This window comes from Centropristis striata, chromosome 12, assembly GCF_030273125.1.
Source record: "Centropristis striata isolate RG_2023a ecotype Rhode Island chromosome 12, C.striata_1.0, whole genome shotgun sequence".
Classification (NCBI taxonomy): Eukaryota; Metazoa; Chordata; class Actinopteri; order Perciformes; family Serranidae; genus Centropristis; species Centropristis striata.
In genome coordinates, this window is record NC_081528.1 from 19,409,321 (window position 1) to 19,424,270 (window position 14,950).

General features: G+C 38.6%; 1 protein-coding gene across 1 annotated transcript in view; it reads left to right on the top strand.

Moving 5' to 3' along the window:
• aff2 (AF4/FMR2 family, member 2) overlaps positions 1-14,950 on the top strand; it is a 263,724-nt gene that overhangs the window by 156,489 nt on the left and 92,285 nt on the right. The window contains exons 7-9 of the mRNA XM_059346008.1: positions 1,588-1,624; positions 4,387-4,447; positions 12,749-12,803. Coding sequence (XP_059201991.1) covers positions 1,588-1,624; positions 4,387-4,447; positions 12,749-12,803 — 153 coding nt within the window. The remainder of the gene's footprint in view (positions 1-1,587; positions 1,625-4,386; positions 4,448-12,748; positions 12,804-14,950) is intronic.

Here is a 14,950-nt window from a genome sequence, read left to right on the forward strand (position 1 = left end):
CGTCATCCATAGGGTTCTGACTAACTGATTAATCCAGGTGTGTCTGATTATTGTTGTCGTGACAACTGAGGTCAGACACACCTGGATGAATCAGTTTGTCCAATAATGGCAGACAGGAAACAAAGGAGCTGGCTGAAGTTCAGGAAGTAGTGCAGCTGTGTATAAAGCCAATTGTAGTTTATAAGTGGTTGACAAGTGGTGATTTTAGCTTTCTTCTACACCTGTCTTAAAATGTAAGGGGTACTGGAGCTTGGTTGGGGTGGTGGGACTGCTCGCGGCGGGCGCCGGAAAATTTCCCTTGTTTTCAAATCCAAAACTTGACAGGTATGGACCTACATTAATGTTTATGACGGGAGAACAGGCTGAACTGGGACAGCACAGTGTTAACCACATTGTGTTTGAGGACAGGAACAAATGACCTCTGAGATGGTATGGTTTAGAGAACTTGTTGTAACATATGCACTACCACTATGCAATGCATTGTTAAAGTGGTGTGGTCATTCCATGGATTTTTATGAACACATTGAATTGGTCATTATTTCCACCAAAATTGAACATGACAGGATTATTTTTTTTAGCAGATTTGCTTCCTCCCTTAAAGTAAATCCAGTGATTGATCAGAGAAAGTGGTTTGAGCCACAAAGTTTCACCATTTTAAATGCCATTCCAACCAGGGTTTTTTTTAATTAAAAAGTTGTTCTAATGTTTGTTTGGCACCAAAAGAAACATTTCAACCCACTTTGAGTTAAAGAAAGCTTTTTCCATTTTCTATTTTAAAAACTCAGTATGTGGTCGCTGTTTTCTTGTTTCCTGAGAAAAAGCCTGTGGCATGCAACAAATAATTTGCTGTTCATGAAAAAAAGAATAAGTGGGTTTTCAATATGAACGGTAAACACTCAAAGAAAAGAACGTCACCCACAGAAATTTCAAGGGAATGACACTGTAGCACCACCCACACTGTTTGTTTGACAGGTGATGTGTGAGAAGTGAAGTGCAGCAAGACGACAACAGTAATCAACAAAGACTGAGACACAATAAAAGCAAGGACTAAAGAATTGCCACTTCAGAAGATAGATGTTGGAAAAGTTTCTCCAGCTCCCACAAAAAAATGTTTTATGACCCGCTGTAATGTAAATAGTGGGAGTGTTTGTCACATTAAAACCAACATAAATGTTATATTCAACATTTATCTCAGGAATGGCAGTCGTATTCTGACTGAAACAGCAGGTGTTTTTCCGCCGCTCAATGCTTTTATGAATCATTTTTAATATGCAAAACATCACATTGGTGGCGATGTCAAAAGAAATGGCGATGTAAACACAGAGGCAGTAAATCTGACCTGGTAGTTAATGAATTAGGAAAGACTGTTGTGGCGCTTTCAGCCCGCAGCGTCACACTAATCCTGCCAGTGAGTTTTTAAGAATGAGGTGGAGCGTCGACGCGGTGAGATGAGAGGATCTGAATCCTGTGTAATGGCATCGTTGTGCTGCTGTGAAATCAATAATGACATCTGTTGGTTTATTCATTCAACTCATCGCCCTCTGGCTCTCTCTCTCTCCTTCTCTCTCTCTCTCTCTCTCTCTCTAGGAGTCACAGCATGTGACCTCCGGCTACAACACCCAGAGTAAGTTTCCCAGCATCAACACTCACATTCAAAGCTCGATGGTAATTAACATCGGAGAGGCCATAAAGGCAATACCACCCAGAAGAAATGCGAGGAAAAGCAGCTTGATGTTGAAATGAATTCATAGCCATGGGAACTCTGCAAACCTCTGCTTTTATCTTTCTGTGTTCATCTTAACAAGTAATCAGACAAACATGGTTTTACACACATGGCTAAATTGGTTTGATTGATTGTGGACTCCGTGTTTTTTTTGTATTATGAAAAGCAGCGAGGATGCTCACACATAGGAGCACAGGCCTTCAGTGTGGGGGACTGAAATACACCAAACCGTGATTCGCTGCCGTTCATGGACAATTACACATTTGGATCATTTATTTTCAAGCTCATGCTTAAGTTTTGAGTGGAGCACAGATTGATTATCAGGTGTTTGAACTGACGGCAGTGACTTAGAGGAGGGCAATGTAGATCAAATGTTCTGTCAGAGGATATGTATTTTTGCACTGAAATATTGATATATAGTTTAGTTCACGGGTAGGCAACCTGCGGCTCCGGAGCCACATGAGGCTCTTCAGGCCGTCTGCAGTGGCTCCCTGCGGCTCTGACAAAAAATTATACAAATTCTTTACATTTGAAATTGTATTTTTCATTGGTGCTGTCCCAAATTGATTTGTATTCTTCAATTGTAAAAATGTGTAGATTATACATGACTGCAAAAAGATTTTAAAAACATTTTAATCAACTAAAATGTGCATTATAGCTTATGAAAATCTACCGGTCAGCACCTTACATTTTAAATTTTGCCGACTTCAAGTCTAGTTTTGAGTTTCACTTGCTAGTCTAGCTTTCGATTCCAAATCTCCTGAGATATTTCATACAAAAATCATACAAAATCATAAAAAAGAAATACTCATTATGACCTATTTTCAATGTTGGTAGGCTAATATAGACCTAGTAGGCCATGTTATCTTTATTCTAAGGCTTAAAATAAGCTTCCAATTAAATCCAAAAGGAAAGTATACTGTTCAGCTTTACTGTTACACTGTAAAAAAAAAAAAATGTTTAATTTACGGTAAAATACCGGCAGCCGTGGTTGCCAGAACTTCACCGTAAAATAACTGTAATTCATACTGAATAATCCCATTACTTTTAGGATAATTGTGTCATCGTGGTATTTCTTCATTAAGTTTACATGAAATTTTTATATTTTTACAGCAAAACTGTGTGCCACGGAATCACTCAAATTTCCGTGAAACTGACACGGATTTCGCGAGTTAATGACATATCATGTCATATGTTATATCCCGTGGCTATTCCAACATACAAAGTGATTATGTACATTCACTGAGTGAATATTTAGAAAATAAAACATATACTTCTCGCTAGAAATATAATCAAAATCCATTTTTATGCAGAAACTTAGTCAAAATATTGATTTTTTTTTCACTAAAAATGAGAGAACTGTCCTATGTTTTTTGTTCTGACCGCCGGGACCTTGAAAGTCACCTGATTTGGAACAAACCAATAGGAAAAAATATCCATGGAATAGCCACGGGATATGACTGTCATTTAACTTTTCGCATTGTAGCGAAATCCGTGTCAGTTTCACAGAAATTTGAGTGATTCTGTGGCTATTGAACGGATTTTGAGTTAAGCGAATCCTTGGCTATTTCACAGATTCCTGTGAGACCATGTTCAGATAACAAGAAAAAAGCCAGTATGTGAATCTTGAGTTAAGTTTTTTGAGGAAAAATAATTTATTTTGACACTTTTCTTTCGGCATATTAATACACGGTTGCCCATAAAGTTGGAATAAAATATTTTTTACCTATTTCCATGAAATGATTGTGACAATGTGATTTATTATTGACTGACAAAGTGTTTATCTTCTAGAAAATGTTATTAATCAACCTTTTAAACATGTCACGATGAAAATGAAATCACAACTAACAGAGGATTGTGTCTGAAAACAAAATGATTCCAACTTCATAAGCGACCATGTATTATATCATATTGAAGAGCAAGCTCTCTTTTGGTTAATTTACTGTGTAAATAGCTGATAGATTGTATAAATCAATAGTACCTTAAAACATGCTTATTGTTTTGCAACATTACCTCATTTTGCCTAATACAAGAGATATTAGCTGCCAAAACACACATATACATACAGAAATGTACAGAAAGTTCTAGATCAGTCGACAGAATCTCTTTTGTGTCATCATATATATCATTAAATTGCATTTGGTACAATACAGTAGTTGTGACTCCAGGGCATCAGATCATCAAAAGCTCTTCTGAACTGGTGCTCTCGTGTTAACCCCCATCTTGTACTGTTCTGAGATGTTTGTGATGTATATAAAGCTGAAATATTTCCCCACAGGCAGGTTTTTCTCTCTGATACGAACAGAAGAAAACACAACTGACTAGAATACAAAATACATGGAAAGGCTTTTGCTCTAAAAGTCTGTATATCCATTTGGAAAATAAATCATCACCTCTATTTTTTTTTGTCAGGCAGTGCATTTCAGTTTGATTTAATTTTCACCCAAACTCCTGTTACCAAAGCAAAGCACAAACACACACACTCTCTAATTGAATAACACTGGAGCAGAGTGTCATGTTTTCCAGCGTGACAATTGTAAAACACATCTACAGTGATTTGAGTCTGGCTGCTTGTCAAAAACTAATCAACACGTGCATACACACACACGAACCAAGACACATGCAAAACAGTGATACTTTGAATGTCCTCTGTTGTGTTGCAGAGCGATGTACTGTATCAGCTAACAAGCCTGCTGCGAAACCACCAACTGCACCACAGAAGTCGTGAGTATCTCCCTCTCCGACACACACGCACACACACACACACACACACACAAACATAAACAGTGAATTTCTGACCCGCCGCTGCCTCTGCTGCTGCGTTTGCCTCAAGGTAAAATTAAGCCTGACTCTTGGATGAAATTCACTGCTGGTAGGAGGAAAAAAGATTGTGTGGATCAGAGCGGGAAAGTGCAGCTACATTAATTTAACGTGAGCCAGGAGCATATTGCAACATCTCTGGCTGCAGCCCACTCCACTTCACTCACAGAGCTGTACAGCAGGATTCATGGCAGGGTGAGATTGGAAAGGAAGAAATCTTGGCTTGTAAATCCGCCTCGCGACTCTGATTTATCCCGTGCTTGACCACAGAAGCTCAATAATTTTGTTTTAGAAAGTGACAGTTTGCTAAGCCCTTTCCCCTGAACAGTGATTTCCAATCATAGCTTTGTAACTGCAACTACATAGCTCGACCTGTAGCCTTTCTGAAATTAAAACACAATAGTCAAAGTGTAAGGAATGGATTAGACAGCATGTTTATCTGCTCAAATGTAAGATGCGAGTGTTCCCAGGGTCATCTCTTGCCCAGTTATACAAATTTGTTCTCCCAGGGACCTATGGTTTTTGAGTCCTATGTTCCCAGGGTCCTACGGTTTTAGAGTCCTATGTTCCCAGGGTCCTGTGGTCTAGAGTCCTATGTTCCCAGGGTCCTATGGTCTAGAGTCCTATGTTCCTAGGGTGCTATGGTCTAGAGTCCTATGTTCCTAGGGTCCTATGGTTTTAGAGTCATATGTTCCCAGGGTCCTGTGGTCTAGAGTCCTATGTTCCCAGGGTTCTATGGTCTAGAGTCCTATGTTCCTAGGGTCCTATGGTCTAGAGTCATATGTTCCTAGGGTCCTATGGTTTTAGAGTCATATGTTCCCAGGCAGGGCCGGTTATTCCTACAGGCCACCAAGGCGGCTGCCTAGGGCGCCAAATTGGCAGGGGGCGCCCCCTTGTGGCGCCCTTAAGCATACATCTTTGTTTTAACAACATTGATTAACGAAACATTTTTTAAAAAGCATGGGCAATAAAAACCCTCATTGAATTAAATGAACATGCCCCAACCCATATTTCGAATGAAAATATAATATTATATTATATAAAATATGATACGTGCATGGGTGTCGTCACTCGTCATGACGATGCAGTTGCAAGTCACAAAACAAAACACGTTATGTTTATTTTTATTGCATTTGTATGTCTACATTTTATTTATTTTCAGTCTTTGCCATTCTTAATTTGATGAAGATCTGTGTTTTCTTATTTATTTATTCGTATTTTCAATTCAGTTGTTGTTGGTAAAGTTCCAAAGTTTCTAAAAATAAAAATGTTCTGAGACCATTACCTTGCTTGTAGTTCATGTATCAAATATTAGTGTACAGCATAATACATATAACATAGTGTACCTATATCAGAATGAATACATGGAATGGATGTGGTTCGGGGAGGGGGGCGCAAAATCTCAATATCGCCTAGGGCAGCCAATGGGCTAGAACCGGCCCTGTTCCCAGGGTCCTATGATCTAGAGTCCTATGGACTTGGTCCTATGTTCCAGGGTCCTATGGTCTTAGTTCTATGTTCCAGGGTCCTATGGTCTAGACTCTAGACCATAGGACCCTGGAACATAGAACTAAGACCATAGGATCCCGGGGACACAGGATTCTAAGACCATAGGACCCTGGGAACATAGAACTCTAGACTCTAGAGTTCTATGTTCCCAGGGTCCTATGGTCCCTGCCTATGTTCCTAGGGTCCTATGATCTAGAGTTCTATGTTCCCAGGGTCCTTTGGTCTTAGAGACCTATGTTCCGAGGGTCCTATGGTGTTAGAGTTCTATGTTCCTAGGGTCCTATACGCTCTAGAGTCCTATGTTTCCAGGGTTCGATGGTCTTAGAGTCCTACATTCCTAGGGTCCTAGAGAACCTGAGCAACATGTACCTCAGCTTTGTACTCACTTAACATAGCATGGATTAGAGTTAGGGGTGAGGTTTAGGGTTAACTGGATAATATTTAGGAAGTATTTAACTTATAACATGTCAGATTTGATTGGAGGGTTAATGGGTTAATTGGATAGCAAGCTACAGCTTATAAAATCTGCTAGCAGCAGTTTTTCTTTCAGCCAGCAAAATAGTAGAAATAGATAGTCACTGACTATTACTATGAAGCCTGCTTTTGTCTAAGATAAGGAACCATTGTTTCAAAAATTCCTCTAAGTCATCACATGTAACATGCAATAATGGGAAAGTTTGACAAGTCTAGCAACATTAGCTGAAATTGGTGGGGCTTAATGGACAGTCAAATGTAGATTTGACAGGAACTAAATTTCAAACCAAACCAAAGAAAATTCATTAAATTCTAATATCTGAACATTGCCTAAATCCACTTGTCGACGCAAGTGCGACTTAAAACCAAAAAATATTAGTTTTTACTTTCCTCTAAATGTTTTGCTTCTTCTTGTTTAATTTCCTCCTTCATCTTAAGGGGGAGAGGATTTTTCTTTAGCTCTATCCGCTGTCATATTAATTGAGAGTTTTCAAGTGCTAAGTGCAATGCATTATTTATATATTTGATGAAAGCTAATTAAAAAAGGGAAAGAAAATGTGGCAAGCGTGGTGTCAAAAAGGAGCTTTTGAAAATGAAAAAGACATGATGGCCAAAAGATGATGCAAAAATCCTGCAAGTAAAGAAAAAGTCAAAGCAGCCTATAGTTAGCGGTAATTCAGCATGTAAACTCTCATTTCCTCCTCTTTGGGTATGTAGTTACATAGTTAATTATATCTCCATTAGGATGATGTCTTCTGGAGCTGTAGTGCTTTCTGTAGCTTATTACACTATTTTCCTCCCAAAGCCGATAAGCCTATTTCTTTTGATTACTATTGTTTGCCCTGAGGTGTAATTTTTTCCCATCTTGTATTCAAGCATAAATGCTGCTTTGTTTATTAGGGTAAAATAATTGTTATTGGTTAAAAACAATGCCTAGTTTACTGCAGCCATTAGGCTATTCTCTGTTTTTACTGTGATGCTCAACAGCGTAAAATGTTGGGGATAATGAATAGGCCTAGCTCGTCTTATTCAAGAGTAATTGTGCTGTTGAGGCTAATTGCTATATTCTTTGCTGAATGTTTACTATGTCAGACCATTACAGAAAACTCATCCAACAGTAATCCCTGCAAATAGGCTCTGTACCTTAATGCCACATTAGGAAGAAAAGCGTTTTTTCCCCTTTTCTTTCATTAGAGAAGAGAGTACCTTCCCGCTCCAGGAGTTTCATTATGCTCTCATCCGATAACATGATATTAAGACAACTGCATGTATGTAACAGAGCGGAAGAAGGCTCTTGTGTAGTCGAACTGGCTTTTGTGTTTGCTCAGTCTGCAGAGTGGTAGTCTCACCTGCAGGCAGAAACAGAAAAACCCAGAGTTGTTGCTTTTATTATCACTGAGCTCTCTAACAGCAGTGCTGGACTTGTCACAATGTGCACAGTCACACATGGTGCCCTGCAGAGTGTAGCATCCCAGACGGAGCAAAGCACTAACTCTGCTGGGGTTACCAGTTCACTTCTGTTATGTTCAGTGTGTGAGAAATACAGACTGGGATGCTTTTTTTTATCACCGCTAAGTAACAGGTGACTGGTCAGAGGAGTACAATAAGCCGCCAGTGTTGTTGTATCAACAGTATAATACAATTTTGAGTATGAATGCACTTATTCTAAGTGAATATAATGTAATAATGTAAATTTAGCATGGGATTTCAGCACTGCTAAAACATCTCAGTGTGGAGCGAATGTTCATTTTCTAATGCATCCATGTGTGAACAGACACAGATCTTTTAACAATACAAATATGTATCTTTTCCTTTAATAAGGGCTCAGTATGAGTGAGAATAGCCAATGAAGCCTCAGCTGGAAGCTGTGGCTGAAAGCAAAAAAACATATCCTAACACACAGCATCAAACATACCTATCCTGCTGTTTTTCTGTTGTCTAACAAACAATGTTTCATCTGTTAAGCAACATGAGAAATAATCGTGAGTGTCAAATTAAATTTGTTCGCACATTAGTGCTTCTTTAAGCCTCAATAACATTACGTTTTTGCAAGTGTGTTCTGGTATTGTGTGCATAGACCAGTGGTCCCTGATCTTTGTGGGTTATGACGCCCTGAAACAAAACGTTGTCTACACCCAACACAGCCCATTCTTACCCAATTTGTCTCGAAAGACACTTGGTTAGGACCCATGGCACCACTTTAGAATGCACTGGGTAGTCCTATGTTGCTTCACTAGAGTCGCAGTTTTAATGTTGTGAATTCAAACAAATTTAATTGGTTAGATTCTAGATTAGGTTTAGGAAAAGGTCCTGGTTTGGGTTAAAATAAGTGCATTGGGGGCGTTCCCGGTGTCACACCTGGTAGAGCGCATACCACAGAGGCCCAGTCCTCGGAATCAGGTTCGAGTCCAGCTCGGAGCCCTTTCCCCCATGTCTTCCCCTCTGTCTCCCCTTTTCACTCTTTGGGGCTGCACGTTGGTGTAGTGGTTAGCACTCTTGCCTCACACCTAGTGTACATTCAAGTGGCACCACTGTACTTTTTTTACAATCTACCCCTGAGTGAAAGCAAAGACATACTGCAAGACATGTTGGACCCAGACGGATCCAGAAAGCGTGAAGACGAGAAACAAGACCCTCGAGGGTCGCTGGTTCGAACCTGCGGCTCTTCTGTGTTCTGTTCTCCCCGTGTCAGCGTGGGTTCTCACCGTTCTCACCATACCTGTCTCTATGTGTCAGCCCTGTGATAGTCTGGAGACCTGTCCAGGGTGGACCCGCCTCTCACTCCAGCCCCCCGCAACCTGAGTGCGGATAAGCGGAGAAGGATAATGAATGCATTGGTTATGGAACCTAAGTATGTTCTCTTTGACCCATCCATCCACCCCAACATCTTCCCTACACAGACTTTGTCGCTCATTATACTACATCACCCGACTTGCTCTGAGCATCTAATATTGCCACAGAAGTGTTTACGCTGATTTTGTCAGTATCAAACCCCGGGGGTCAGGACAAACATTGGTTCATGACAACCTTTGAATGAGGAATGTCTTCTGTCCATGGCTAAAAGAAAAGAGTGATTATTTTCATTCATGTTTTAAAAAGTAAAACTACCCACTAACTCACAACATGGAAAAAAGTAAGATTAGAAGAAAGTTTGAATAAGGTAATTTGCTGCTGCGGAAAAATCTATATTTCTGTTCTACAATTCTTTTGATCATCTTGCGACCCCTAGCTTTGTCTTGCGCCCTGTGTTGGGGTCCCGGCCCCCCAGGTTGTGAACCACTGCCTTAGGCAACCTTCTACCACACAGAAAGTTATGCGTTTCACATTTTCGGCACACTTTGAAATACAGTAAAAACTTTGAAGTGTGCAGTGATGAACATGAAAAGACAATGAAAAGAGCGCCATGTTCAGAAGCTCAAGCATCATTAACAGTTGATCTTGCAGAAGTCAGTGATGACAGCTTAGCACAAAAATCTAAATGAAAGGATAGGGTAGACCTCAGTGTGAAGCACAGTAGGAAAGAAAGCATGAAGGGACAGAATAAAGGCTCTGAGCTGGTCTAAATAAATGAGAGTTGTCAATGGGGGTTCTAAAGGGGGGCAGTGTCCCTGTAATATCAAGGCAGGACCCCCTCTGGCCTAGATCTTAGCTGGTATGACTGTCTTTAAGAAACACTGTAAAAAATGTCTGTTGATTTCACGGTGAAAATCTGCTAAACCATGACAGTAAAAGACGTAAAATGAAAAGTGGGTTAATTTAGTTTCAGTAACAGTGAAACACCGTAAATGTATATATCAGCCAAAACATTATTTTTTACATTTTTGTTTTTTGAAAAATACATTACTCCACTGTAAAATACACTGTAATATGTATTTAATATAGCATATATACAAGCCATCACTGTAATTTTTACATTTATCTTTTGTAAAAAATACTTTTTCTCACTGTTGAGAAAAATGAACTAAACACCATATCTCTAACGAAAATATATTGTAATTAATGTGTTTAATGGTAAAATCTTTAATTTATGCCTTTTCATTGATAAAGTATTTTCTTGTCAATTATATGGCAAAACAGCGTTTCTTTTGATGGAAAAACCGTTAAAAATAGAATAAAATGGCAATTTTAAACGTGAAATCAACAGTGCCAATATCTTTTTACCGTAATATTAAAAAAAGTTGCACCGTATTTATTATGGTAACGTTCTGGCAACCACAGCTGCCGTTTTTTTTATCATAAAAACAACAGTTGTTGGGTTTTTTTAACAGTGAACTGTAGTTTTGGCTGTTTTAAATATAGAGTAAATATATTGGTGTATGTTTTACATGTCTGGTTATTATCCTGGTCATGTGATTGCCTTCCACTGGCTGCTGTTACCTCATGGTAATGATGTGACATTATCACTGTCACAAAGGCTTTTTTAATATTTCCTTCCTCGTTTGTTGACATTTTATTTATACTCTATATATATATTGGAGTGCCCGGATTGCTTTTTCCTGTTCACCCTGCCTTCTTCTCATTTTTGATCTATGGCTCAATTTACAAACAACCAGCCATACCTTCTTCCTTTGGCCTGAGGAATCTATTGGTACCAACCATCCCATAGCCTGTCTGGCTTGTTGAGAAGGGGTCTTAATAACGCTCCATAGGTGAGATTTTAGTGATGGAAAAACTGACTTGTCCATTTTTTAGAGGTCGTTTTTCAAAAATGGCTCCCGGGCAACACAAGTTGAGTATTACAGAGTAAGATTCAGTTTCCCCTGGTCTAGATCTCCCATTGGTGTTGACTGTGGACATGAGTTGGTGGAAACTTGTTCAGCTTTCGACTTAAAGCCAGTCAGCTGCAAGAGATTTATGTGTGCGTTTTGTTTTGCAGTCTGAGTACATCAGAAATTCTCTACTGCAGCGTGTTGAGCAATCAGTCATTAGCTGAGCGAGGCTTTGATTTAGCTTCGGAAAATATTAACATCCTCTCAGACAAACTTCCGCAAGTAATGGAGCTCTACTACCGCTTCACTTTAAGAAATAAAGACTCCATTTTATGAAGGCAATTAAGAGCCTTGTAAAAATCTGACGCTGTACTTTCTGAGCTCTGCATGTCATAGAAGCTTTAGTCCATAACTCATTTATATCTGACTGTGTCTGTCCTCCTAGATGCCTCCACTCTCTCTTGCATTTTATTCCTTTCCCCCTCCATGCTTCCTCTCCTCCGTCTCTATTCAGTCTCTCTCTCTCTCTATCCCCCTCTGTCACTCGCTCCTCTCTCCATCATTATCATCTCCATCTCACTCACTATCTCCCTCTCTCCATCTGTCCCTTCTTATGAAATAAAACATGAATCCATTATTCATTCATTCAAACATATCTATCATCGCCGCGTGCTGCACTGTGCCCCTTATCTGCAAAGCTTTTTCTTATTGTGCTTCAGTTATTCACGACTCATACGGTCCCATCTGAAAACACCACAACACTGGGGAGTGTTTTTTTTAGCGGTGCGAGCACTGACAAGAGTGGTTCGTGAGGCAGTAAAAATCCCTTTAGGGGATTCTCCTGTCATAACAATAGCAGTGCCAGCTTAAAATAACAGTAGTTTGTGTGGAAGGTTTATATAAAGCAATAAAACATGGGAGCTTGCCAATGCACAGCACATAAATACTGAATAATTTGTGTGGTAAGGAGCAGGTGAAGCTCTGAGGGGGGTCATGTTATCGACCATCTTGTATTTCTTTTTTACAGCCTTCACATCTATATTGTTAGAGTTTCATCTCTAACATGGGGAGGATAAAACAAATAAGACTAATAAAGAAAACAGAGCAATGAGCAGCTCTTTTTGTTATTTATTAGAAGTCCACCAAAGTGTACAATCCAGTCTGAGGGACTGATCTCAGCGAGCACTTCTTCTTTGTTTCCGAGGAATTCTTGGCCGTAGGTCAGCGGTTGTCAGACAGAAAGTTTCCAGGTGAAAAAACAATCTGGCTTTCCTCTGCGAGCTCTAAAAGCCGAACATCTGGTAGGTTTTTTAGCAGCTCCATCCACTGTCCACATCCCCCCCACACACACTCCCCAACATGAACCAGCGCTGCTTTTGCTGTGTAATTAAACCGTTTGCCAGAAAGGTTCTTCAAAGGGAATTGCAGATCACGACTCTCCATATCCGCTCTAATACAAGCAGACAGGGGGGGTCAGGGCCACAATAATACGTGTCCCTTTGTCTTCGTGCAGAATGTTGGAGGATGACCTGAAGATCAGCAGCGATGAGGAAGAGGCCGAACAGCAGGTGAGCTCAGTTTATTCATTTATCTGTGCAAATCATCCCTCGCTCCATCTGTGCTCCAATCACTCATGCACTTACATCCATTACATTAAGTTCATCTTTGTATTTATTATAGGGCCGGGATTCAATTAAAAAAATTAATCTAATTAATTAGAGGCTTTGGAATTAATTAATCGCATATAAATATTTGACCTGAGAACAGTAAGAAGTCATTTTTTTCACATGGAGTTTTAGTATACCATTGAATGACGACTGAATACATGACAAGCTTAAGCAACAAATATATTGTTTTTTTTTGTTCAAGTCCGACAGACCAGTGACATTTTTGCCATTAAGTGTAGCTACTACACTAGCCGCTAACCGCTATATGTTTAGCATTGAGGTGATACTTGAGGCTGGATGTGCTGCGGTGATATGTGAATTCCTTGTCGCATAGCAACACAACCATGCTCTTATCGACGCTTCCATCCGTTGGTTTTTTGTAACAAAATGTCCCATCATCCACGGGGCCAACCAAAGCGCTCTCATCAGCTTCTTCCTTCATGTTCATTGTGGTTTTTTGTTGTCTGAACTCATGAACGCTAGTTGGTGCTCCAGTATAATCGGTCCGTCTGAAACTCATCCAGTGAGAAACGTTCCGCGGTGCAAAAATAAGTGCGATTAAAATGCAAATAAATATTTTTTTTAACACGTTAATTTTTGTGTAATTAATTAATTAATCTTAATTAAAGCGTTAACGTCCCTGCCCTAATTTATTATTTTTACTGATTCATCTGTTCTGGAATCAGCTCAGCTGTTCTAAAAGCATCCATTCCTCTTCTCGTTTACTGTTTCATCAATAAATCCATGCATCCAACCACTATCAGTCTTGTTTATTTAGGTATTTAACCCTTTCAACCCCAGATCAAATACAGTGTTTCCCTCCTAATTTAATTTAATTTAATCTATAAACAGATAACCTGCATATGAATTAGGGCTGGGAGATATGGACCAAAAGTCATATCCCGATATATTTAGGATGAATATAGATATATACGATATATATCCTGATATATTTATGGCAAAATGAGAGCAAATGTTCAGTCAAAATCAAAAATGACATGTCACAAGTAGTTTTATTGAAACTTTTAATTTAAGTGAACATAAATACTGTATAACAACAGGAGTCCTTTTTAAAAAAAATCAAAGCTTCATAACACGCACATTTAAAAAAAAAAAAGTATCTTAAATAAAAATAGTCTATGAAATAAAAAATAAAGAAAATATCTTTTTCTGAAATAAATGTATTTATATGAGGAAATAATAGCGAACATTACAAAAATAATTATTATGACACAAACCCTAGTAAGGGCAGCATTTATAGATGAAGAAAGAACAAAAATTTAATTATATCAATATATGTGATATGTAGGGATGGGTACCGAATTCGGTACTTTTATAGGTACCGACCGAATTCCGTCGGTACTACCGAGTACCAATTCAGAAAAGTAAAACACTGCGTACATTAATGCATCAATAATAATAAGGTAATAATATATTTAGAAGTACAATTTTGAGGACCTTGTACTTGAGTATTCCCAGTTTATGCAACTTTATACTTCTACTCCACTTATTTTGAGGCAAAAATTGTACTTTTTACTCTGGCTGCTTTAGTTTTGTTTTCAGGTCGAGATCTAACATGAACATTAAATTGAAATTGGACATTTGTTGAAATTAAACCTCATAACTCCTCAACATCTAAGTATGTTAAGGAGATAAAATGTATCTTACTTTGAGAAAATTAAAATGATGCTTACATAAATGAATTAAAAATAATAATACAATAATATATTTAGAATATATAAAACAATCTGAGTGGGTCCATTCTACATAATGAGTAGTTATACTTAAATAAGTTATAATAAGATAAATAAGAAAATTTAAGATAATTTAAGTACATTTTGATGCTGATACTTTTGTACTTTTACTTCAGTAAATCTTTAATGCAGGACTTTTACTTGTAGTGGAGTAATTTCACAGTGTGGTATTAGTACTTACTTAAGTAAGAGATCTATATACTTCTTCCTCCACTGGTATTGACCAATCTTTTTTAGCAAGCTGCAGTTGAATGCAGGTAAAAATTCAGTGTGGAGAGCATTGGCCAAAATGCA